At 40.7% G+C, this 27,467-nt stretch overlaps 1 protein-coding gene across 1 annotated transcript; it reads left to right on the plus strand.

Moving 5' to 3' along the window:
- The first annotated feature begins 610 nt into the window (after positions 1-610).
- LOC145438052 (LIM/homeobox protein Lhx5-like) lies at positions 611-24,435 on the plus strand. Its single transcript, XM_080315424.1, has 6 exons — positions 611-1,034; positions 4,667-4,869; positions 7,485-7,703; positions 15,194-15,504; positions 18,518-18,683; positions 23,878-24,435. The coding sequence occupies exons 1-6, from the start codon at positions 763-765 to the stop codon at positions 24,183-24,185; spliced, it is 1,479 nt and encodes a 492-aa protein (XP_080171550.1). The 5' UTR covers positions 611-762; the 3' UTR covers positions 24,186-24,435.
- The last annotated feature ends 3,032 nt before the right edge of the window (positions 24,436-27,467 follow it).

Raw genomic sequence — 27,467 nt, forward strand, 5'->3', positions numbered from 1 at the left:
ACAAGATGAGTTAATCAACATTGTGAATGCTCATCGCGCATAGATCATTCGATGTTACTTTGGCCCGAAGAGAGTGGTAATCTTTCCTTCTAAACCCCCGTCACTGTAATTCGCCATGTAATCCGTTCTGATTCGCTTCAGCATACAAAACAGACTGCATGCAGTTTGTGTAATTCTCGGATGCTATTTTGTAGCCTTCCGCAAGTGAGCATTTCGTCGCGTTGCCTGCTGTTAGTTTTATATGCAAGGCTAGATACCATTGAAAAGTCACTATATAGTATTAATGTATATTGTATTCATTACATTTAGGCCTGTACTGATCGGCTCTATACCGGATAAATGAATTTCATTTTATTCGATCACACAATATACACAATACACATACCTGCGGTCAGTGGTCAGCTAAACGAGGGTAGAAAAATGACATGTTGGCTTAGTGTTCACTATTCAGCGTTCTGATCGGTCTCAAGGCGGTCCCGAGGTAGATAAACTTGTATAGAACAGTATTACTTCTTTCAACATTGATATTTCAGTACAGTACTGCTGAAACTTCGACGCCGGCGTAACCTATGCTATCCTAGTATATACATTTGGAGTGCGCTGAAGTTAACAGAACAGTAGAACCAAGAACAGAATCCTAGTAGAAGTTCAAAATCGCAAGGGAGTGACGTACCGTCGGCGTTTCTCTTATATCGCACAACGGCTGAAGTGTGTCGCAATTTGCCGATATCGTAAATTGACCGTGAAGATGAAAAAGGCGAGATGAGGCTAATCTTGGAGACTCCAAACTGTTCGGCAGAGTCTATTGCCTGCAACCAGGCGTCTGCAAGCTCATGGATCGCAATGGCTGACTGTGCGAACGGTCCAGCATTTTGTTCTGGATGTAAGAGACGAATATTGGATAAGTACATGCTCGACGTAGGGGGACAATCATGGCACGATCGTTGCGTGAAATGTAAAGACTGTGGATTACAACTACGGGAAAGATGTTATTGTAAACTAAATGAGATATACTGCCGCACAGATTACCTGAAGTAAGTTGATATCATGCATGTTCGCGGTTCGCTTGAGCATAACTTATTATCGAAGTTAATGTAGAATTGAATCGTCCGGTTGCTAATAGGCATAATGACAAGGACAAGATATCAGCCAGCTCGCCACTCACAGTTAACGAAAGAAATTGAACGCTGGCAGAGAATAGTGTACAAGTGGGCATGCAATCATGTAGAGCAGTGGTTCCCAACCTTTTTCGACCCATCGCCCCCTTTTCAAGCTCAACACCGATCATCGCCCCCCAAATTTTGTGTACCGAAAATTGAGCATACAAACTATAATCACCGGTAGGTTGACTAAAAAAAACTGGTTTGACGCGTCATCGCCCCCCCTATCGCCCCCTTCGCTATTTTCGCCCCCCGTCGCCCCCTTTGTCCTTTTTCGCCCCCCTATCGCCCCCTTCGTCATTTTCACCCCCCTAGACCGCCAAATCGCCCACTGGGGGGCGATATCGCCCACGTTGGGAACCATTGATGTAGAGTCTTATAAGAAGTCCGATAGCGGCGAGATAGCGTAGTGGTACAATCCACAGCTACAACACCAATGGGTTGTGGGTTCGATTCCGACCGAGGTCGACTCCAAAATTCTTACCTAAGTGTTGGGGGTTTATCTAGGCTCCTCCTCGCCATATCATCCGTGTCAGCGGTGTCTTATAAAAGCCTAGAAGATGGGCCGTGCTACAAGTCGGCAGTCACGGAATAAAAATTAGGAAATTGGCATGGTGGAAATGATCATAGTAGTCGACAAACACCATGAATACCTCAAACGAAGAAGTCCGAAAGTTCGCTCATTGTGTTCGCAGGCCTATATACTGTGACAGGAAACCAAGGATAGGCCTATGCTACGCACCACATTGCACTTCGTACTTAGCTGCCATCCCCGACGAATCATAACGTTAAAGTATGGAGGTCCGCAAACAACTTGGGTTGTTGTTGTTGTTGTTGTATTCATGGTGTTTGTCGACTACTGTGGTCATTTACATCATCCTGATATCCCCCCCCCCCCGTAACTGCCGACCTGAAGCACGGCCCACTTATAGGCTTTTTGTAAGACACCGCTTACGTGGATGAGGTGGCGAGGACGAGCCTAGATAAATCTTCAACACCTAGGTATAGGAATTCTGAAGTCGACCTTGGTCGGACTCGAACCCGCACCCATTGGTGTTGCAGCGGTGGATTATACCATACCGCGCTATCTCGCCACAAAAACAACTTGGGTGGGTGTTTGATTGAAAGAATACCCCAAGTCATTTCGTCACCTTCCTATCTCTTCATCTTATCGCAATTTTGCAGCATTTTGAATTTCTAAAATGACTAATAATTTGGGCAAGTTTTTGTTGCAGTTAAATCCGTGGAAAGTTGCATTTTGCTCGGTTGACTAAAAAAAAGGTCAATTTTCCGGCTCAGCTCCCGAAATACCCGTAAAAGCTTTACTTCGGTGCTGATTTACGGTGGTTCAGTCGAATTTGGCCGTGTATTTCACCAAAATCGAAAATACTTTCATGTAAAATCGAAAAAGTTGCAAAATGTAACAAAAAGTTCCATGAAAAAAATGGACAAAAGTTGCAAAAAGTTGCACTATAAGATTCCTTCCAACAGCTTAAAACAGCATTCTACATATCTTACGAGTATTTAGGAAGCTGCCGGAAGCTGTAAAAAAAAGTTGCAAAAGTTGCAAAAACTTGCCCTACTAATAATACAACCAGAACCAGAATAAAGATTTGTCTTGTGCATATCTTCATGAGTCGTCTTTATCGCAGGTATGCTACAAGTTTTTATTATGCCGATCTTTTATCATTGCGAGCTACCAACTAATGATTGTTGTTCACCGTTTCAAACTTGTGAGGCCATCACTATGTCAAACTCTGACTGCCGATTCAACCGATAGATATGAAACAATCTAAAAATAAGGCTTCTCCAAAGCAATGGGTGAACCTGCACATTGTACAGAACACATTGTTCAGTGTATGTCGCCGAAATAGGCATTTGATGACTGTTCAGTACATTATATCCAGGTAACTGCCGTCGACAATATCATATAGTTGTACATGTGAGGGTATAGGTAATCATTTACGAACCACGGCAATTCATAGTCGTGAACTGTGGAACGTTTTCGGTGAGACCCTGGGACACACATCGACGTTCTAGTTGTTGCAACGTACACTCTTATCCAAAGGAGTATATTCTCACCCAAAAGGTGGTTTCACGAAAACCTACATCAGAATTCAGAAACCCCGTTCTCAAGGCGTCGATCGAATATTTCACCGGACATTTTAGCGACTAAACAGCATATTTCCTTATTTTTGTGTTCCAAGGTAATTATTGCACGGTTTGAACCAACTTATATATACTCAATCGACAGCTTAGCTCTTTTGGCATCTTTGCGTAAGATACGATTCTGGTTGATTCATGACGTAAAAAGCATTGTTATAAATCCTACGCGTGCCTATGTGCAACCGTGCATACCTTCTTTGTACTCCATTTGTACTTATTCTAACTTGTCAAGCATCATTTGGATGTTGTGTTTCATTAATACCGCTGTTGTAGGTTATGTTTCCTGTGCCACCTTTCGGGCGCATAGACGAATACACAATATCTTCGCTAAGAGTGTAAAGACGAAACTAAATTAGAAATCCCTTTAGCGGGCCGCACGCTATTCAAAATTGTAACTTCTTTGCGGACAGCAAATGTTTTCTACTCGTTCCGAATTTGGTCTGCGGACCGCCGGTTGCACAATGCACACCCCAGATGTAAATAATTCAACTTTTTGACAAATACCCATCACTTCATACGAGATCGTAAAGGGCCAAAGGGCCGTAGGGTGCACTTCAACGTCAATATAACAATAACACGCTTCGAGAACACGGATGACATTATTTGGTGCGAATAAATAAACATATGCTCAATAGGGCTGTTCAAAAATAACTTTTTTCTCCCGATTCAAGCCGGTCACCTCTTAAATCGTCAGGTTGCAGTAGAAAACCTTGCTCACCAAATTTCACTCGATTCCAACCAGTAAAGGCCTCCGCAGATCCAATTAAAATTTTTAATTTATTATGGAAAATAAAAAAAAAAAATTTCCACATTTTTCTGCCAACCCCATGAAATTGTTGAGCTGTCTTCAAAGACGTTGCAAAACAAATTTGAGTCAATTCCGACCAGTAGAAGCGGAGTTATGTGAGTTTTTCGATGATATTTTATCGGATTATCCTTGATTGGTGGATAATCCGCGATTTATCAACGAAAAACTCACATAACTCCGCTTCTACTGGTCGGAATTGACTCAAATTTGTTTTGCAACGTCTTTGAAGACAGCTCAACAATTTCATGGGGTTGGCAGAAAAATTTGGAATTTTTTTTTAAAAATTTCCCATAATAAATTAAAAATTTTAATTGGATCTGCGGAGGCCTTTACTGGTTGGAATCGAGTGAAATTTGGTGAGCAAGGTTTTCTACTGCAACCTGACGATTTAAGAGGTGACCGGCTTGAATCGGGAGAAAAAAGTTATTTTTGAACAGCCCTAATGCTCAATGCTCGGGTAACACTCTATTCAATATTTCGTTTTATATTATCGGTGTATGTATCTCGCTACATACAGCACTGTGTATTTCAGAAAGTTCGGGCCTGAATGTGAAAAATGTGGGAAAAGACTCACAGACGATTCTTTGTTTCGAAAAGTAAAGAAATATTTTTACCACGATTTCTGCTTCTGCTGCATTACATGCTCTCGAAAACTTGCTGTCGGCGAACGGATACACCTCTCGGATGATGGAAGCATTACGTGCGAAAAAGACTGGGGAAATTCGTCCGACGTGGGTTCGTTCGTCATTATATCTTACCCATTAACCAAGTACGAACAGGGGCATACATTGTAACTCTCACCGTCATAGTTAGAAGTGGGTGGTGCAGAGGAGATGCGCAAAGTAGTCTGTGTTGCTACTTACGTAGAAGTGGAAAATATGCCGCAAATTTCTACCCAATTCCAAATGGAAGTAGAGATTTGTCAGACGCGGCTAGTTCAAGTAGAAAATGAAATGTCTAAAAAGAACTCAAATATAAGTGACGAGAGAGCGTAGTGGTATAATCCACGTAGGGTTGCATTTAAAACAAACGGTGTTTTAAAACACATTGTTTAAAGCATGTTTTAAACAATGCTTTAAACAAAGGCCTTTAAAAAATGTGTTTTTTTTAAGTTGTAAAATTATGCCATAATTGTGTAAATACTTTCCAAACCACATGTTATATGAGCCTACGGACAATTACCACTCGATAACGCCGACGTATATCGATAAGTGTCGGTTCGACAGCAATAGTACAGATATTTCGACAAAGGAGCAATATTTATCCTCTATTTTCAACTGTCAATGCCAATCCAATACGACGTCACAACAAAATATAGCTGACGTCATGTCTTAAAAAAATGTTTTAAACAAGGGCCTTGTTTTAAACATGTTTGTTTTAAATTGATTTTTGTTTTAAATGCAACCCTAGATCCACAGCTACAAAACCATAATGGATTGTGGCGTGGCTTCAAGTTCGACCGAGGTCGAACCCAGAATTCCAACCTAAGTGTGGACGGTTTATCTAGGCATCTCCTCGCCATATCGGCCACGTAAGCGCAATGTCTTAAAGCCTAGATGGGCGTGCTACAAGTCGGTAGCTACGGAATCAAAAATAAAAGAAAATTGGCCGGGTGTAAATAACCATTCTAGTCGACAAACACCATGAATGCCACGTACAACAACAGCTCTATAGTTTTTAGAGTGAATTCGGTCAAGGTGTCTCTTATTTTGAGTTTTAAATCGAAGGTCACGGCAACACAAAATGACTGCCGACGACAAAACTGTGGGATTTTCGAAATTATATTTTCCCCATGATACGCGAGTCATTTTGTACAGTTGCTATTATAACTTCAATCACAAAATCGATGCGAAACGATACAAAAACTAATTACTTCTTTACAGAAGCCAAAGCGTATAAGGTGAGTAATTTTGCGACAACTGACTGATTTTCGAAATTATACTGTCACATGCGCCATTTTGTCTGGTTGGCAAGATACAACTTCAGTCAAAACATTGATACAAACCCATACAAAAGCTGTATTTCTACGTTACCAAAGTAAAACCGTGATGAGAAAATAATTCTGCGTCGAAAACTGTTTAGTAGAAGTGGAAGTAGTCTGAGAACACAGCACCGAGAGTAGTCTCTAAACGTTCTTGAATAGAGCCTACTTCCAAAAGCGGAAATACTTCGATACTGGTTCTGCAGTGTTAACAAAAATAATGTATATCACCATATCGTAGAGTGTGAATCACGTGACTGGCACTTTTAGGTACCACATTTCTTTTCACACCCGTCGAATGGATGAAAATATGTCAAATACATCTATTCCAATGGAGATATACTACAGGAGTACATTGGCTTTTGTTTTCGAGTACCACTCAAGAAATCTGAAAAAGGTGATACGCGTTAACTACGCCTATGGACTATATCTCCATAATGATTGGTGTATTTGACTCAGTTTCACCAGTTTGAATTGGGTGTGAAAGCACAAGGTGGTACCTGAAACTGCAATTTACCTGATTTCCACCGCAGGATATGGTGGAAATCTCATAAATAAAACCTCCGGAAAGAGGTACTCTCGCGGACTCTTTAACTGCCGACAGTCCCTCTTAAATTTTCATCCTGGCTGGCACTGTAATGGCATGCATGATGTGAAAGTTTCAAAAATACTTCCTTGGGGGATATAACACTCACGACGGGATACCATCCATTATATTTTCAGTCGAATTCTAGTGATATGAAAATTGAGCTGGAGTAGTCCGAATTCACATTCGATTTGATATTCATAGAGTGTACAGTAACATTGGTAATGTATTCATAACAACAGCAAAGGACTTGTTTTGCATCTTCAATAATTGCAAGTTGCACGTCACATGTCTGGTATACTTTTAAATTCCCAGGTCCGACTCCAATCCTGTTTCTTAATTCTCTGATCGAACTCCGATCCGATTCCTGGACCGGACTTTTGAAATGACAGTGATCCTATCCTAAAACTCCGATAATAATCATCTACGATTACGGTATCTATTTCTAGTGAACTACAAAAACAGTAGATCGCAGGGGATGCAGCATATATTACAGCAAACGAAACATGACATTAACTGCTCGAAGTTTTGTATTGAATAATACAACTAACACAAGACGCAAGTGTGGTTGGTGGTTACCAGTTACATCAGTCATGCTCATCAATAAGAATTCCAACCGTATTTTAAAAAGTACTGACTCGACTCCGATCCATTATGCCCTACCCCACCTATATTACCTCAGCTTCCTTTGTTTGTTGTCTGTGTGCAAGAAATCCCCACTTCAAAATTACGTCCGCCATTTTCCGCACCAACCATTCAATAGTTGAATTCTGTATTTCGCAGACGTCACGTCGGTAGATCCCACATCATCGACATTGGTCTTCCCGTGGAGCACGCTCTCTGCTTCGCGCGAAGCTGTCGTAAATGGATTGAGTTTTTCGTGTGACACATCGGACGACAAACAATACTCCGCATCTGTAAAATCGGAACCTGGTAACACGCTCGCGAAAGAAAGTCTCGACGACTGGGGTGAATTCGGGGACGTTAAAGACGATGGCTCGGGTAAGATCGACGGATTTGATCGATTTGTAACTGAAGCGGTCGTAATTGCATCAATATTGCTTTGCTACATTGTAGACAGTGTGCTGTTATATTGGTGGTACATACAGCAGGCCATGATGATAATATACTGTGGTGAAATAGCGACAACTTTGAGCAGCACTTATAGGTTCGGTCAGCGATTGCATTGTGCAGAGCAGGGTGAGCAAACTTTTGACAGGCGATCAGATATAAATAACGCGATGAAGCCGCGAACCGCATATGGACTTTCTAGTAGTTACAAGGTCCATTATTAAAACAGCGGTAACGGCAATGGCGAAGTTAATCAATGGAATACGATACTGGGTTGACTGTTCTGTGTTTAGCATTATGTGATACTCGGAGGTAAATCCCACGATTTCTTCGTATTATTGACTTAATTTTGTTAAAAGTATTCACGTGAGAAGTCAGCATAAGTGAACTTTGGCGCACTTGTGATTAGCTCAAACGTACAAGACTGCCAGTTGAATCGGAAGACCATTTCGCGTGCCGCGCAATTTTTCTGTGTGAGCCGCATTTGGCCCATGGGCTGCACGTTGCACGTCCCGGGTGTGGAGTTGGAGGCAGAAGTCGCGATTTTCTCGGTCCGTTGACATATGAGCGTGCGACATTATACCATGCGATACTTCGGCATGCGACAATTGGTCATGCGACACATGAGCATGCAGGTGAAATTGCGGGTTAGGGTTGGATTTATGGTTGGGTTATGGTTAGGCTTGTGATTATGATATATATAAGGGTTAATATCAGGGCTATGTTTCGGGTTAGGGTAAGTTTTTCGGTTATAAAGTCAACATGCTGCCGTGACGCATGCTGAAGTGCTCCACGCTGAACTGTCGCTTTCCAGTGTGTCGCATGCTCCTATGTCGGGAAACCCCAGAGGTTGGCGACCTCTGGTATGCATGAATCAACACCGTTGTAATATAAGTTAAAATACAGCTAACAATAATTTGTATCATGGCAGGCCCGGCACTTTAGTTATGATTATGACGGTCTGAGCTGACGGCTGCTGTATATGTACAGATTATATATGTGTGTAGTACCATCGACATGAGAAAATCGGCTGCCCGACATATGGCCTGCCATGATACAAATTATTGTTAGCTGTATTTTAACTTATATCACAACGGTGTTGATTCGTGCATAGCAGGGGTCGCCAACCTCTGGTCCACCAATTTTTCGGAGTACTCATGTACAGGTTTTCTCTACTTGCACTATACTTAATCAAATGTTTTGTTTTGAGACTTTTACCACTTCTTTCTGCTAAAAGGTCTTTACATTTTACCATTCGGCTTTTATAAAGTAGAAAGTACGTTTGGAGATCGTTTTGTATATCTTTTGTCAGTGTAACTCTCATGTAAAAATTAATGACGTTTTGTACATCACCTCATTCGGATTCCGTGACGTCACGAGATTGCGTAAATTACTTCCACGCTTCCAAATCGCATCCCAGCCGATGAACGCTCATTGGACATCACCGTTGCTCAACACTCTGTTGACCTTTTGATTTTTTGTTCGACTCGCCTTTCGAAAAGATTGCCGACCTCTGATATGTGTCGTTCACTGTGTTCAATTATTCCTGTGATCGCTCCCATCTGTCGCCGCGTCTTCATGTTTGAAGCGCAGCCGATTAATGTCGTTGCAAAGCCCCGTCGCCATTTTTTTGTGGACGAATTCCCCAAGGCGCCACCATTCAAGAGTCACAAAATCATAATTCCGAACGATGACAGCTAAATGAATACGGTGCCATCGCGGTATATTTTGCAACATTCTTACATTCGCTTGAGGACGATAGCTAAAGAAAGGTTCACAAACTACAACATTTGTACAATACAAACTTGTCCAACTGCTGGATTTTCAATATGCGCAACTACAACTTAAACTAAAACTAGAACTAAATCCTCCTTGTATACGCGCACACCGTCCTACGTCCCTACGCGCAAGCGTCATGCGGATTAAAATGTTGGTTTTGAGATATAACTTGCTGTAAGTCTGTGGTCTGTGGTCTCGTGTAGCAGGGGTATATATTCACAACCGTATATCACGGTGGTACACGGGTGTGAATAAACCCTATTTTCGTTACGAGTGTAGACTGGTCGCTTGTATAAGTCTGGCTACATAGCCTACTGATATATGCCGCTATAGGTAGACGCAAATCAATAACGCGAATTTCATAATTACTGATATCACTATATAGTTAAAAACACGTCAATAGCTTCAAATGCGTTCACAGTTTTACTTATGCGAAAACGGACGTGGGCTGTAACGAAGTGCTTCTATTTTTTCGAAGTAGACCTACTCAAAAAGGTTTTAACTATAATTGCAGCACCTACTCTATGGTTATCCTTTTAAACCAGGGGTGGGCAGCCTTTTTAATATTAACGGTAGCATTTCGATTACTTATGTAGCCTCCGGCCGCAAATCCATGCCATAGTCGCAATGAACTAATTGGACACCAAATGCCCATGCTAAACTGTCCAAAGTCCATGTCCATTTGCGGTGAACTCCGGAGTATTCTACATTTTCATATCGTATTACCATACGCAACGCATCGAAATCGCTAATAATGTGTAATGAGCATTTACCGGGAGTGATTATGGTCGCGCACTACGCGAAAATTTGTTCAGGTTTACGATAAATTTCGTCATTATCATTAGTAGTTTCACATATTACTATCAAATATTTATCTTTTCTCAGCCCATGTGACCAGATTCATCAGATTTAGTGCAAGTTATAAATTATGATGCATATTCGGGTGGGCCAATTGTTATTGGTCACTATGTTGCATCTGTTATTTCTTGACCTTCCATCAAGATTGTCGGTATATTGGCCGGTAACACATTGGAATGTCCCAACCGTACCCGCAGAAACAAAAATTTCTTTCGTGAGGAGCAGACATTTCGAAGTTGGTATTTCTACATGGAGTGCATCATTTTCCTACACTGTTCACATATGTACTCCGGGGCTTCGATTGCAATTGCAATGGGCGCTGCCGTATAAGAATCGAAAAATGAAGTCGCATTGCATCGCGCGTTACGCGAAGAAAATTTCAAGATCAATTACATCGCTCAAAGAATAACACTGGTCAACACATATTTTTAGACAGACAAAGTAAGAGTGGTTTTGGGGGTTATGAAGGGCACTGATTCCGAATATGACCTTAGTTTTTTCAAATTGACTCTTGTTGTGGAGATAACTCATGGGGCTGTTTTAACCAAAATCTCCCATTTTCGCGGTAATGACTAGATATAAAATCGGCTTAGTGGTACTAAAAAGTTTAGAAATTCAATCTACTTGTTATTTTTGCACACAGAAGACTATATTAAATCAAAATACAGCAACAGCACTATATTCTGGGGTATTAGATTTATCATAGTTACAGACTTTCACGGATATCATGCACATAAATAAACTCCAGTCATGTATAGAAGTATTTACCTATAGATACTCAAATAACGTGGCATTAATTCAATCAGTTTTACGTCAACCACCTATTGTAAATTTGAAACAATCAGTTGGAATACAATATTATTGATATAATTTAAATCGAAATTGTTTTTTGTACGATTTTCGCCTGTAAGCTATTAGTGCCGTTTCTCGAAAGGTTCCGGCAACGGTCTGACATAATATAATCAATGGTTCATCTCATCTGCCCTGGTATCTTTCTATTGTTGTTCTGATGTCTTGTTAGAACCTCTCCCCTTGCTAATCAACATGATGATCGGGAAATATATCAAGATGACTGAACAGGAAGTGGACTTTTATGCTCATGTTTGTTCCAAGTTTTCGATATGCAGATACGAATTTTCGGACCAACTGTTTGTAGTTGGGTGCTTTGTGATCAGCTAAAAAGTTTTATTTACTACATCTTAGGAGAAATTACATGCTGTGAACACCTTCTAATGTGAAATTGGAATATTTCATCGGTATTCGAATATACCAGATACCAGATTTTAGCTTCTCGTTTGCTAGGGTTACTAGGTATACCCGCTTCGTTGACTCAGTGGAAAATTTACCAGTCAAAAGAAATGAGACACATATAAGTATTGTAGTTAAGCCTATCAAGTACAAATTTTATTGTTTTATACTCCTCTTTATTCTTGGTAGAATGACCAATTGATACAGGAGAAGATGAATTTCCGTTTTGGAAAAGTACAATTTTTAGGCTCGATAAACTGCTTTTTTAACAAACAAATATTTCGCATCATGCCATGTTAATATTGATAGAATGACTGAGAATGACGTGAGAGTTCTTCATAGTCAATTAGTCATTTATGCGCAGTATAAAATTAGAAAAACCTACGATTTTCTTCCCACCAAGAGAAATATTTAAGGGTAAATACAGTAATTTCGGGCTTTTTAGGCGTATAAATATCTTCTGACAGAGAGCCAATCTGACAAAACTAATGTGATATTCGTAATCAGCAACCTCAAAAACCCCAGAAACGGCTCTCAGATGTTCTGCCTAAATTTTTTTTTTTTTCATTTTGTCGACTGGTGTAATTAATCCCTTGAAAAGTCGAGAGTCAGTCGTAAATTCGATGTTCATGTCGACGGTGGCCAACACATACTAATTGAATTACGTATCCACGGCCGCACAAATTTCCTTCTACGGCCGCAAGCTGCCCACCCCTGTTTCAGACTATATCCATTTCTACGTGAATATTTTTTCGACAAAACTACTTGCTGTTTGCAATTTGTATTTCGAAAATTAGAAAGTAGTTTCTAGATAAGTTAGCGATATAACCGCCGTATCCTGGTAACTCGGCCTAAGTCGTTTTCGATGAGTTGCGAAGATTCATATTGCAATTTAGAAAGTATTCTACTCAGATTAACTGCGAGCATGCACCCCAAGTGATTTTGAAAATTGAGTAGTTCTAGTTCTAGTTGCAGATTTTGAAAATTCAGTAGTTCTAGTTTCACATGTGAAAAAATTAGTTGCCGATTAACTAAAAACCACGTGTCGTCGTTTTGCGACAATCGAGATATCGGCGTTCTGTTGAATGATATTCTTGCATTTGTTTCTAGCTCAGAGTCATCACTACTATACAGTGGCGTAGCCAGGGGGTATTGGGGGTCGAAATCTCTCCCATTTCAAACTCGAAACCCTGTGCTTTTGACATTTCGATTCTATATCTGATATTTCCGTTAAAATAAGAATTATTGTCTTGCCTAGAATAATTAATTCCAGTTCATCCAGTTCATATTTAATGACTTGGGAACCCGTGCGACAGAGGTGGGCAATTATTTTCCTGAGAATGAGAATCACGAAATACGTTGGCAGCAATGTTCAGTATAAGCTGCGCACATGCGCAAATGCGCAGTGCTGACACGGTCTCTGCGCACAGAAAATCCAAGTTGCGCACAAAAATTCCGACGTGATGACCTTTTTAGTCGTTACGCACTGTTGTCCAAGGGTCTGCGCAGTAAGTTGGGGTGTGTGCGCAGACTCGTCAAAAATTAGAGGGAACATTGGTTGACAGGCCAAGTGAAAAGTTTGCACTATATTCTGCGATGCATTGATTTTTAAATATCACTAGTTCTAGTTTTAGTTCTAGTGGCGGGTTTTGAAAATGGAGTAGTTTCAGTTCTAGTTCTGGTTGCGGATTCTGCAAACGGAGTAGTTCTAGTTTTTGTTTTAGGTGGGGATTTCGAAAAGTTGGTAGTTCTAGTTCTAGTTCTAGTTCCTAGTTTATTCGGTCCGTGAAGTCATAGCTACATTCCGGTTTGAGGTGCCTGTGAATAAATATGTTGTTTCCTGCAGCGACGTACACGAGTCACTTCCGACCGTATCGACTCCGTCTTCCCTCTCAAACATGTCCTTCGCGAGTTATCTATAGTTCTTTTCATACCTGAATCATAATGCCTGAGCATAGCGCGTAATATACCATCAATTGAAAATTATGGCGTCTTTCTTTATAGGTCCGGGTGGCAATAGTGGTGGTGCTAGCTTTCGAAAGGTTCTGATGTAAACACAAACCTAAAATGTCATTTCAAAATGCCGATTCAAAGCTAATGTGCGTTCCTGTTTACATGTATGTTTATTATGATTGATAGATATCACATTTTCGGATTGCTAATCTGAATTAGCAAAACTATGTATTGAATTAGGATTTTGGCTCGGTCCGTATGGCCGAGGTCGCCGGAGGAGGCCGGTTACAAAGTACTCCCAATCTTATGGAGTACTCAACTATAAATTCATAAGTATGTCATGACCTAGTTTGCCGACTGCGTTCATTTTGCCTGACGTTATTTAAGCTACTACTTATATAATTATTCCACTTTGGATTTTTAAAAGCAGAAAGTAATTCAATAATGTATTTCTATCACATTTGCGTGCCAAATTGTGTTAACCAACGGCAGAAATAGCATCTATATAACGGAGCCATTCTAGGAATCCAGGCTTCTATGGTAACAAGATGATAACCAAACGATAATTGTGCCCAACCCTACTAATGTTAGGTCACCAGGTCGTGAACAGGGGTGAAATAGCGCTAATCCTTGCCGACTGTGGCGTGAAAGCCACAATGGAGCCGTGACGCAAAGTCATTGTTCGTATAACCTTCGACCGCCAATTTCAAAAACCTTCCCCAAATTTTCATTAGCTTACAGACGTGAATATTCTAATCGGATTTTCATCGTCCTCTGTAAACAGAAAGATTGCTGTGATTCGCTTCGCGAGCATGTAGTACCTGACATCGCAATATAATTCAGAAGTTGGAATCACAGTTGCATTAAGCATATACGAGACGAACAAAATGGCGTCAGTATTTAAAAAAAATACACATTCGATGCGACGAAAACGTGCATGATATAACGGACAGATATGCGACCGCCACGATATCTTGACTATGGCCGATAGCGGTAAGCAAGCGAAATGTCACCTGGCGAAAATGCAAAAGATTAATCTTTCAAGATGACGCGTGTTTCGTTACAGTTTTCTGCATGCGACACTTGAGACCTTGGGTTTGGGGTGTGGTTAATTAGTTGTTGAGCTAGAAAAGCACAGGATGACGTATCGCATGGTCAGCTATCATTTTTCATTGTTTTGCATGCTCAAATGTCGGGCAACCAGATTAACGGTACATACTTAATTTCATAAGTATCGCATTTGAAGTGATAGAAATTCATCGGGTCGGGTCGTTTCGTAGTCACACGTTCTATTCACCAGCCATTGAAGTGGATACTGGATATAGTGCGCTTTTAAGTCGAGCAGGGTTTTCTACATGCCTTATTTCAGATGTTTATGTCGTTATTTTGCAAAATTTCAATAAGATTCTTGGTACACCTGAGAATCTGTGGCGTCACACAGTTTGGAAATCACCGCCTAATCAAGAACAGAAGTAAAGTATAAAAAGTCAAATCCGACTGTCTCTAATACAGATCTTTTCTCATTCCGATGCTTCCATCCCGTCAAACGTTACGAGGTTACGACGCTCGCGCTCACCTTTCAGATCTCACCGTAAACGACAATATGGCGGACAGCGAAAGCTCGTTTAGCGCGGAAGCCACGGTTTACGACGAGGGAGTCGCGTCAGGCGAAACGCCCGCGCCGCATGACGCATCGCTGAAGGCCAGCAGTCGCCGGCAAGACCGCAGAGACGACAAGTCGAAGAAGCCGATAAAGACGCGCGGGCCGCGAACCTGCATCAACCGCACGCAGTTGGACAAGCTGACGAAAACGTTCGCTCATAACCCGAAGCCATCGCGTCAAGTCCGCGAGCAACTGGAGAAAGAGACAGGCCTTAACAATAGAGTGATTCAGGTACATAAATATATTCGTCTAGGAAGAAATGCCAGTAATCTATGTCGAATTCCCTGTGTAAATTAATTCTGTTCTCTAATGTTGATTCATATCCATTTTCTGGTTTTGAGGAGAACTGTGTAGTTCTTGGTGTGTAGACTTTGCCCGTTCTCATATTTTTGCGAATGAATTTGGTATGAACTTGATTTTTGTTGTGTTTCTAATTTGGAATTGAATTCAATTTCTAAGTTTCGGCGAATTCAGTAATTCTGATGTAATTTGGAAAAAAACTATACGTAGCTATAATTCTAGTTCTAATCTACTTTGGAAGCCGAGAATTTCAAAGTTTATCAACTCTGCGCCACATCCAAAACATGTACTGTAAAGCCATGCACGTTAGCGGATATGACATTTTTGTGGAGTGGTGACGCCACAGATAAAAATGAGAAACGTACAGTCTACAACAGTGGTTCTCAAACTTTTTACACCGCTACCCAAATATGAGTTTAGTGGGATCTCGCGACCTAAGTCTTGCACATCACAAAGAATGCATTTTTAATATTATTAAGCTACGGTTTTACTGGTATGTATGACATGTAGAAAGCGCAGACGACAGTTGCACGCAACGCAGCTTTATGAAACGGTTCTGTCGCACGCTTTCAAACCATGGTGCATTATTTTCCTCTGTGTGTCGCATTTGCACTGCATTTGAAGGGGTTGGCATCGAAATACCTGTGTAACGTGGTTTCGCACCCGCTTGTTCCACACCCCTACAGTAAAGTATACCAACTGTATCCGCCGGTGTTTTCCAGACAAACCAACGTCGAGTAAATCTTAACATCAATTCAAATCAATTTGTGTAATGCAGTGGTCGACACAGTTTCACGATCAAGCTATATAGTGGTAACGACTTTTCTGCGTGTCTCGCTAATTGGCTATAATAACCAACACAGTGACCTCGAACGCGTAAAAACTAACTACAGTTAATCGCGCGAAGAACTAATTTCGTTGCAAGACACTCAACAAATATGATATACATATTAAAAGATAGCTCTGGTGTCATCGCGACCCAAAACTATGCCCTTCGCGACGCATACTTTAAGAACCCCTGGTCTACAACCAGGACCGTAACAGCACTTTGTCAGGCCCCCCAAAACGTTGGTCTTGAGCCCCCCATAGGGTGATAAACCAAACCTCTGGGAGGCTTTGCCCCCAAGACCCCCTCAGGTTAGTCGTGTTTGCCGCGACTTATCAACTACATTTCTTGTAAGCTACTGTTTAGTGAGACGCATTCTTCTAAACGCGCCTAGTGCGAAAATTTTCAACAATTCATGATTGAATCGGTCAATATGATCTGGAATTGCATATATGTTGCTATCAATTTTTTATCCTCCCTGTTCACGCAATCAGATTTCCCGGTAGAACAGAATGAGTTGTCTTGGAAACTGTAGGGCCCGTAATTATTAATTAAACATATTCAGGCGGTATAATGCTAATTTACGGAATAGTTTTGGGCCCCTTCGAGCTCGCCCCCTCCCTAATTGGGGGTTTGGGTGCGGCAGTTATGGTCCCGTCTACAACATATTAAATTATTTTTAGCGTGATGTGGTACTGGAATTATATCCCTTGCGGTCGCATAGAAAGGTACATATTTTAACTTACCCTCCATCCCGACACTTACGACATTATAATGAGTGATACATGAATATTAGACTATAAGCCCAAAACCAGATTCTGAATCCAATCTATCAGACATAGGCCTACAGGATTGTCCCGGCCCTATTTACTCTTCCCTAAACTGAATGCTAATCATGATAAAAATCGGTCTTCCAGCTACTACCATTATATTCTAATTTGCCATTTTATATACAATTGTAGATGACGTTGCTATTTCATAAGCTCGCATATACGTTGTATTATTTACATAATTCCAATTTCACTCGAATTGACTACTTTTTATAGTATATTTATCCCTGTGACTACGTATGTCGTTAGGTATGGTGGCAACTCGCAGTTTCCGTAATCATCTGGTTGTGCTTTAGTTTTAAAACTGGGGTGGAAACTGTCTAAGGTACTCGAGTAACAATTGCATACATTCACATTGTCAATTAATTCTGCCGAACTCAAACCAGGTTGCGCCACTGCCCCAACATATGAACATGCGACACAATAGAAAACGACAGTTCAGCATGGACACTTTACCATGCGTCACTTCAGCATGGGACTTTATAAGCCAAAACTTACCCTAACCCGAAGCATGGCCCTGAAACCAACCCTTATATATATCCTAACCCTTCATCAGTGGATAATCCGCGATTTATCAACGAAAAACTCACATAACTCCGCTTCTACTGGTCGGAATTGACTCAAATTTGTTTTGCAACGTCTTTGAAGACAGCTCAACAATTTCATGGGGTTGGCAGAAAAATTTGGACATTTTTTTTATTCAATTTTCCATAATAAAATAAAAAATTTAATTGGATCCGCGGAGTACTTTGCTGGTTGGAATCGAGTGAAATTTGGTGAGCAAGGTTTCCTACTGCAACCTGACGATTTAAGAGGTGACCGGCTTGAATCGGGAAAAAAAGTTATTTTTGAACAGCCCTGTCCAGTCAGAAGATTTATGTCAAAATCGGGCCTAGTGTATTCTATTTCCTTCATAACATCGGCTGACAACTATATGAAGTTCGATCTCTGCGTGACTGCTGGGGCGTGATGCATTTGTGGAAATTTCAATACATTACAGGCTCATTACGGCGGCGTTCTGAAGAAAACGGCTGCGGCCAAAATTTTTCTTTCGTTTTGCCATTCAATTTGAGACCACATCATTCTTAGAGTGCAGTGCCCCTTTAATAAGCGAACGATTACCAGGTGCAAGTATATCTCCTATACATGGTCATGGAATTAGTGATTTTGTTCCCACTTATGAATACTGTAGTGACGTCGATAGCACTGCCTGTTATGTTTGCTGGTGACAAAATCGTTTGGCGACTAGAGCACAGAGTCACGCATAATGGGGTGAACTATTTTACAGGTTTGGTTTCAAAATCGTCGAAGTAAAGAGAAGAGACTGAGCAACACACCCGGCCGATACAGGATGAGAAATGGCATGTACCACCATCACAGAAGTCGTTACATACACAGCGGAATACTACAGCAAGACAATTGTCAATCGCCGAATATCAACATTTTGAATTCAGGTTAAAGAGTTAATGCTTATGCAGCCGGTGTTAACGATTACAACTTGTTAGATTCGCAGCTTTGCTACGCTATCAGAATTGAAACTTGATATCGAAACTGGTTGATTTTCTATTATATTTTTAGCCTCCCCGTTAGCAAATCTACACAGGCCGCACGTCGCAATATTTTTTTATCTTCATGCCAATAAAGACAAAATATTTTTAAAATCAAATCCAAGATCGCGATCAGGGCAGGATGCGCTACCCGTTAAGTTTCGATTAGAAGCAACAAGATTTTCGTGTATTTCCGAAATAAAGTTCCAGATACATGCGTCACCGATAAAGGTGGCGAGACACGAAATACTTCTACTTTTTTTGGAATATTTAGGCGGTATTTTCTTATTTGCACTATACTTACTGAAGCGGTTGCGTTTTTAGACTACTTCCAGTTCTGCTTGAACAGTTTTTTCAGCAAAACTACTTACTAGGGCAATTTATGATGCACTAAAATCGTGAGAAAGTTGCACTTAATTTCAATAAAAGTTGCAATAAAAACTTGCATTTATGCACTACTTAATTCAGTGGATCTCAACCTTGTTGTCTTCGCGGACCCCTTTTGGATCGTGACGGACCCCCGCAAATTTTAGTTCAAATTTAGCTCAATTATCGTGCAACGGTCATCTGTCTTGTGAAAATATCAACTCAAGGCTAGTGATAAACAGCAACGAAATGACCGTTCTTGAAATTAATATCATACCATATGTAGAAATACGGGTAGACTTTTATTATTTCGAACGGACTTCTGCAGCTGAATTTCTTATTTCTTGAAATATTTGGTCCTGTTGTGAAAATTCAAGCGTTCGATTTGAAATGAACGAGTGCTAAAAATCTATTTCCACAAAGGTACGGTGGGGGCGAATGTATAATATTAACGCCTGACGCTTCCGACGACTTTGAGCACTGTCGCAACAAATATGGCACCAAAATTGAGAAACAGATTTTTCAATGAAAGTATCAAGTCCAGACTAGTTATTTTCATATAACAGCTCATCTTCAAGAGATACCGGTATAGTGGTTATGTATATCACAGAAGAAAATGTATTCTGTGATGAGATTGCAATCACTTTTTTAAGACAGACTAGAAAAACTAATTTCAACAAACTCAACAAAACATCTTTCTGTAGGTCGCTATTGGCAATTTTAAATGAGTTTACACAGTAGGATTATAATCTCATATGGCCATTCTGTTGATGTGTTTACTGAATCATTAGCAGTTTGAAGCGAAACTGCATCGTGATTTCCCTAATTTAAAAAAGTTAAAGATGGTTATCAGTCATTTTGTAACTTAAATGGTTTCGCGGACCCCCGGTCGAGAACCACTGACTTAGTGTATAAGATACTCGAACGGTTATTTTGTACAACCCAGCAGCTCCCATACTATGCTATAACTGCGCCCCTAAAAGCTGACTGGTGCGTTTTTATTAAGCTAAGATTTAAGTTTCAATATACTACTTATGGCGGAAACGACTCGCATCGCCGCTTACACTGTCACCTTGAAGTATATCAAGGTTATCACTTCTTTCTTGCAAAATAACGAATGCAATTTCATAAACACAGAGTTTATTTAACTAAGCTATATCGACAAAATTTGACCTCAAAATACTAGACACAACCTGTTTCCGCTGTTGAGGGCTTGGCCAAAAGACAAGTCAGGTCATACTTCCACTTTCAATTTAGCTCGGGCACTGTCGTGCTTGGCTGGGTTAGTGAACTTCTATAGCTTGCAAGCCAACAGTTGCGTCATAGAAAACATTGAGATCCAGCTAATCCATCACATAGCTCTTTGTTATGCAAATCAAAGAGAATAGAACCATAAAAGAAATACTTTTACATTATGTTTTTTTAAATCACCCTTTCACATTTTGCGCAATACTTGATACAGGTTGCAGTAAAACTATGAAAAATACCAAGAAGTCGCGAAAAGTTGCAATATAAAATTCATGCAAACAGCCTAAAGCATCATAACTACATGAATTTTGAGTATTTAGGAAGCTTCCGGAAGCTGTAAAAAAATTTCAAAAACTCGCCCTAGTTATTAGTCACTGGTCACCGATTTTATTGCGGGGAATATTTATAACCCATTATTCACGTGGGGGAGACGCGATTGTCATGAAACACCTCAATAGTCAGTCATATAATATTCAGTACCAATCCTGAATTGACCAAGGGGAAATCATCAATAGTACGCATGCCTTGTACTTTGAGAGTATTTGTTTGACAGCACGACGTGACCAATGTCGGTGCTCCACCGGGCATTTTATCGATACTGCGACCCGCAATCTGTTCTGCGTTTTAAATCGCTCGCCGGGGGTTTCAGGTTTCGTAGCAGAAGGAAGAAACGCGCATTTGTTAGCACAAATCCCACGCGCGACAAATTGAAATGTCAAGCTTATTCTCAAGTTTCGATTTTTCATCCCGCGGTGACTGGCGCTATCGATTTACGATTCCCTGTGAAGTAGCGTTACATCGATTTGATACAGAACGGCGTGGCGATGCTCTCGCGCTCTTCCGGTGTTGTTCTCATGAATATGCAATCAGAGATACGGAGAGGCAAATTACTTGTGATTGGAAACTATCGAATGGGAAGGTCTATATAGTAATTCTCAAGGGATGATATATGTTTGCATCATGGTAGGCGTCACTCGATCACGAATCGCGCTGCGTACCAACGTATTCTATTGTTTTGCAGTCATGTCCGAGTCGGTCTTGGTAGTTGCTGTTTCTACTTGTTATTAAGTGCAAATTTATGGAGTTAGTTTTACTTCTGATGGGGTGGCAACGCTGACTACGTTTATCATCTCTGACTGACACCATCGATGATTCATTCAGCACTGTCAGTCATCTTGAGTACGCTATGTGGAACCCAGAGGTGGTCAGTAACGAAGTACTTCTACTTTTGGAAGTACTTGAAGAATATTTTGCCTACTCACACGACTTTTTAAGTAGTTATGATTTTAGATTACTTCTACTTCTACTTGACAGTTTTCAGTTTTGTAGGCAAAAATAAGCGTAGAACAACAGCCAACACTCCTACTTCTACTTGAGTAGAAATTCCGGGGTTACTTCTACTTCTACTTGAGTAGCGACGGTGCCTACTTTGACCACCTCTGGAACCAAACCAGTAATTATGCGTCTGGCTGTGGAATAACTCCAGATATTGTGGTTTATGAATCCCCTGATATTTTTCGGGTATATGATGCGCAGGTAACTCGGTCCTGTGCAATGATTCGAGCACTCGAAACTGTATCGAGTATTAATTGTAATGACTCGAGTGGGTGGTCTGAGATGACTGTTCGAGTATACTGAAATTATACGACGATTTCGAACCATTTTCTATTGTGGAAGGCTGTAAATGCCGATTGGTCGTACCGCATCATACGAAACATGTAGGGCAGGGGTCTCCAACGCGGAGCAAATGAGTCGCCAGCGGTCGCAGTAGCAAATATTCACATGAGAGATTTGAAAGTCGAATCGGAGATGGGTTTCATGTCTATGTGAATGAATCCAGCTGAGCACGGATAAACGACGGGAATAACTGGTAGCCCGTTGCACTATTCAGTACCCAAGAAGTAGCTCTTGGTTTCGAAAAGGTTGTTCCCCCCTGATGTAGGGATTGTACAGGGTTGCCATACGTCCGGCGTTTCCCAGACCTGTCCGGAATTTGACTGTAAAAACTGCGTCCGGGAGGAAATTCTCAAATATGTCTAAATGGCCGGAATTCTGAAGGCTTCCAGTAGGCCCAAATATTTTTCGTAAATCAACATAAACAATATTATTTTAAGCAGATTTATAATGCTTGAAATTTTTCTTCGTGCCTGGAACGATTTAGTGAAACGAAACGTATACTGATTTTATAATGAGGGGCACCACCCTCGCAAAAAATACGATCAAAAATAAATAAGAACAGCTATCATTTACCGAAATAAGTCTAATTGTAATCGCAATTTTAAGATAACGGTGTATTGCTCGAGTTGATTAAGGCCGATTGGGGCTTTAGTCGAAGAAGGTGGTTGTAAACCTGGAGGTTGCTAACCATCTAACCGCACCGACCTAACAGTATAACAGAGATGTTATACATAAGACCGGCGGGCCGGACACGGCCCGCTAGATGATTTCATCCGGCCCGTGAAGAAATATGTGGCAGACTCTAGTAATCAGCAGAGCTGACATTAGAGATGGCGTAATTCGGGGCCTAGTTTCCACTCCACTCCCGTACACAGTGGATAGGCAAAGTTCTGCTACGGTGACGTGATTTTGCCAGACAATGAGGTAATACGTCATTGTAAAACCCGCTAGTTGGCGCTAAATATTATCCGGAATTTGAGCTACAATAATATGGTAACCCTAAGGTTGTAGGCCTAGTACTAAGCTGCACGTCAGTAGAAATCGCATATCTGTAAAGTCGTGATCAATTCACAGCGTTGTCACAAAGCGCAACGAAATAGGTATGGTCGAACAAATACCAAATAATCTGATGCAAAACTGGCATCTTGTGGTAGCATAAAAGGCAGAGATGAGCATGGATTAGGATTCGGTTTTGAAAAAACAGGATTTGTGAAATTTTGTCGGATTTGGATTGGATTTGGATTAGACATTTTTTTCAGAACGGATTAGGATTTGGATTGGATTTACCTATTTTCTGGGAGATCAAAATGTTGTGTGGCGAATGGCGACTAACTTTATTCAGATCTGTTATTAATGTACTTATGGTTACTGAGTTATATTGAATCAAGTGAATCGTTGGTTGTGAAAGAAAATTTTCGAATCCCTCCATTGCATAAATTAGTATTTTTCTGAATTTCCAGTTGGAACCGGATTAGGATTGGACATGGACCTGAATATGAAAAAGTTATGGATTAGGATTTGGATTTGGATTTGGATTGGATTAGGACATAGAAATTTCAAATCCGCTCATCTCTGATAAAAGGACACTGATCAATGATCATGATTACGCATACTGCTGTGACGTCGTAATGAGCCGAAACTCGACCCTTCTCAAAGCATAATACCCGATTTAGAATCGTATCCCTCATGTACTTCATTTGTTCAGCGCTATTCGTAACATTTGTGTGTAGCAACTCCCGACCAAACATTTTGAAATTGTAACACTTCTATCGACTAATATCTGCTGCTGATACTGACTATACTGTTACAGGCTTTCAAGGCGTTGGACATTATTATGACAACGCAGTGTTTAACGCTGGATTTCAAGGACGACCGTCTTTCTGCTATCCTGGCGTGACGTACGACCATCAAGAGAGTGTTCCGGGCAAGCCATTGTCTTTCCATTCTGAAATCTCGGCAGCTAGTTCTTATCCTGAGTCCGCTGCTTCTTGCTTGGCCGGAGATGCCCCGCTAGAAGAGATATTTCATAGAAAGGCGATTCTCGACGAACCGTATGAGCAACAGTTGAATCGCGCAATCGCTGAAAATTTGGAATTTCAACATTTGCAGCATGATTGAACTGCTTGTAACTCTGACGCCGACGCGTAAATACGCTGGTGTGGCATGGCGTTATCGGGTGGCGAGAAGTCCTTGCCCTCACAGGTGCGGTTACTGGTGGAGTTACTCGTGGGGTTACTCGTGGAGTCGTTTGTTATTTATCTGTTTAAAACTGGTTATATCCGTTGATACCAACGCGTCGGCTGCGCTGAATACTTCTACGTCGACAGTATTTCTTTCCATCTGCTAAATATATATTATCATAAATGTATTCCTATGTGTTTCTTCTCTATCCATCGTGTAAGGCTGGCCAGGAAAGAATCAGCGCTACTTTTTCTTGGTATCCTTGACAATATGTTATCCACTGTGACTACGGTACATAGTCGAGTGGTTTTGCTTTCAGCCGACCTCAATTTCGGCTGGCGGCAGCTGCCGAGATCAATCTCTAATGTCGTGTCATTCGTATGGGCTGACACCCTGTAAAATTCAGAAATACACGTTTCCAAAGCTTTGGGTATGGCTCGAAAATATAAGGTCGATAAATAGGACAGGCGTGGCTGGACCACTGAACATCGCCGTAGAAGCGTAATAAAATCCCACACATCACACATCAGAAGGATTGAACCAGTGTCTGTTAAAATTTTATTGTAAGTTCAATATTCAATACTGCCATACCTTTCGTTTTAGTAAATTCGGACAATATCGTCAAAAGATATACTGTTTCGCTGCTAACTATTCGGGCAATATCGTGGCAATATTGTACTTTGCAGCTGCTCTCTTATAGACGCACGTAGCATAGTTTGAACGGCGTGGAGTCAATTTCAAGTCAAGGAATCGGTGACGACTAAATCGCTTTACCTGTAGGCTACTACGTACATGTTCTCGACACGCTGATAAATGATGACCAGTTGTTGTTCTGATATTCATATTGTGTATCGACTACAATTCTTCGCGAATTGATTGAGTTTTGTGATACTTCGAAAATAATATTTTACATCTACACCTTTCAATTATACCACTTCATATTACAATACGTTAAGAGAAACCAGTATATAGCATAAACAAGAAGTATTATTATATTTGCAGTAATCGGTGTAGGGAGTTTATTACTGGAAATGACAATCGTAACAATCGATGGTATGACAAATAGTTTATACAATTTCAATCAACACAGATCACATGATATCCCCTCGTAATCAGATCTTTACTGGTATATAGCAGTGTTGGGATCAAGTCACTACCTTCGAGTCACGATTCATCTCGAGTCATTGCAGATTTTGACTCGAGTCAAGTCAAGTCAATCAATTTTCAAAAGTGACTCGAGTCAAGTCAAGTCACTCGTTTTTTGGAAGTGACTCGAGTCAAGTCGAGTCAAGTCAAGTCAAGTCACGAGTCAAGTCACAATTCAAGTCAAATTGAATTTTCGAAGTATGAGTGATGATTCAAAGCCATTACATTTTGCTAGCTGTGTGAAAGATGGATTAATTGATCATTTATCTTGAATCAAGTAACAAATTTCTAGGTAAATATACATGTAAAAAGACGTTGTATCCCTCCTGCACTATTAAAACTGCTAATAAAAGACGCGAGTAATCGTACAGCTACATGCTACGTAGTCAGTTATTATCAGCCAAAATATAGGACCTAATGCGAAGCTTCGATAAGTTGAAACAAATTGATGTGATACAGTAGCCTGCGCTACCCATCTACACGTCCGTGAGAATATAAACGCACAATCCGCGTATTTGTTTGATTTAAATCATACAAGAGAGTTGGTAAATGTGAGCACTGTGCAACGTAAGCATTGAGCCGTCTAAGAAACAGAGGCACATTGCTATTTAGATTAATCTTCTACTACTACTTCGACAACGTAAGCTGTGATCGTTTCGTTTCCGGTCAGTTTATTTGAGATGTAGCAATGGGGGATCAGTGTAACGTAGAATCATTGAATGACTGGTTGTTCTCACGTAACACCGGTGCATCTGGAACAATCCGAACATGCACAAGATACAGCGATTTACTTGACACTGTTTACTTTATGACTTGAAATTGACTCGTAAATTTTACTCCGAGTCACGAGTCAATGCACATTTTCGAAGCTCCGAGTCAAGTCAAGTCAAGTCATTTTTCCAAAGTGACTCGAGTCAAGTCAAGTCATACGAAAAAGTTGACTCGAGTCTGACTCGAGTCAAGTCATGACTCGAGTCATCTCAACACTGGTATATAGTGGCTACATAAAAGCCATCGCTTAGTTGGCTATTACTTTCTCAAAAACGGACTGAGAAGATTGAAGACATGTCTGAGATCGTCTGTGGGCTAAAGACAGACTTGGACAACTAGAAAATGTTCAGCTCTTTCGATTTATGTCAGATTGGAATTAGTATTAGATCTTCATTTTTTTCCAAATTAGATTAGAGTTAGAATTAGTGAATTCGCAAAAACTTGGAAATTGAATGAAATAGTGAATGAGAAATAAATACTGCAAAAAGATCAGCTCGTATCAAATCACAGTGAATTACCATAACCACGAGAATGGTTAACGTCCGTGCACCAAGCTTGGTTCGTTTTGCACTATACCAGGGGTCATGAACCCGCGGCCCGCGAGGTCATATTTTGCGGCTGGCCCTCTGATTTATGATTTTGGAAGAATGCGGAATAAAGCATTTTCAAATGAGGAAATTGATTTCAGTTTCAAATTGTTGTTGTTTCAAATAAAGCTATTCGCCTGTGCCCAACAACACTATTCCTCACAAGCTGAAACGGCTTCGGCGATGGCAACATAGTATTCCATCGATAGTGAGTCAGCTGATATGAAGAAGCATATTGCCTTGACGTGCAATGGCCCAGGTACTGCCAAGATCAAGACGCATTTTTATTTGGGATTACTATTACTACCCATATGGCTGTGAGCCAAATAAAGTAATTTTTGATTTCATTGCGCTGTGTTTGCTTAGATTTGTTGTCACTACTTTTACGTTTTCAAAGTCCTAAATGTAGAGCTTCTTGGAGGTACAGAACCTCAATATACAATTGAATAGTATATTCATATTGAAATGAACCCAAATATTTTCGGCTGACACTTGTCAGCAACTAGTAGAGAATTGGAAAGAACATTGCATATCAAAAATCGTATCACAAAATATGACGTCACCAGCATGAATTTCCTGCGGAACGCATAAACCAGCATGTCCCCAGATTTATCAGAACACGTGTATCACGCTCGGTGAAAAGCTCACCCTTAAATCATCCGCTTAAACTTGATGCTGACCGATCAAAGACCATTAATTCTGCCATCGGCAAACA

This window comes from Botryllus schlosseri, chromosome 4 (genome assembly GCF_051294905.1).
Source record: "Botryllus schlosseri isolate E-star chromosome 4, Bs_hap1, whole genome shotgun sequence".
In the NCBI taxonomy this organism is placed as follows: domain Eukaryota; kingdom Metazoa; phylum Chordata; class Ascidiacea; order Stolidobranchia; family Styelidae; genus Botryllus; species Botryllus schlosseri.

Excerpts from the sequence above, each read along its gene's own strand:
- LOC145438052 (XM_080315424.1), top strand. The coding sequence starts at position 763 with ATGAGGCTAATCTTGGAGACTCCAAACTGTTCGGCAGAGTCTATTGCC. Across the intron at positions 1,035-4,666 it reads TGCCGCACAGATTACCTGAA|AAAGTTCGGGCCTGAATGTG; the intron begins GTAAGTTGATAT and ends TGTGTATTTCAG. Across the intron at positions 4,870-7,484 it reads GGGAAATTCGTCCGACGTGG|ACGTCACGTCGGTAGATCCC; the intron begins GTTCGTTCGTCA and ends TGTATTTCGCAG.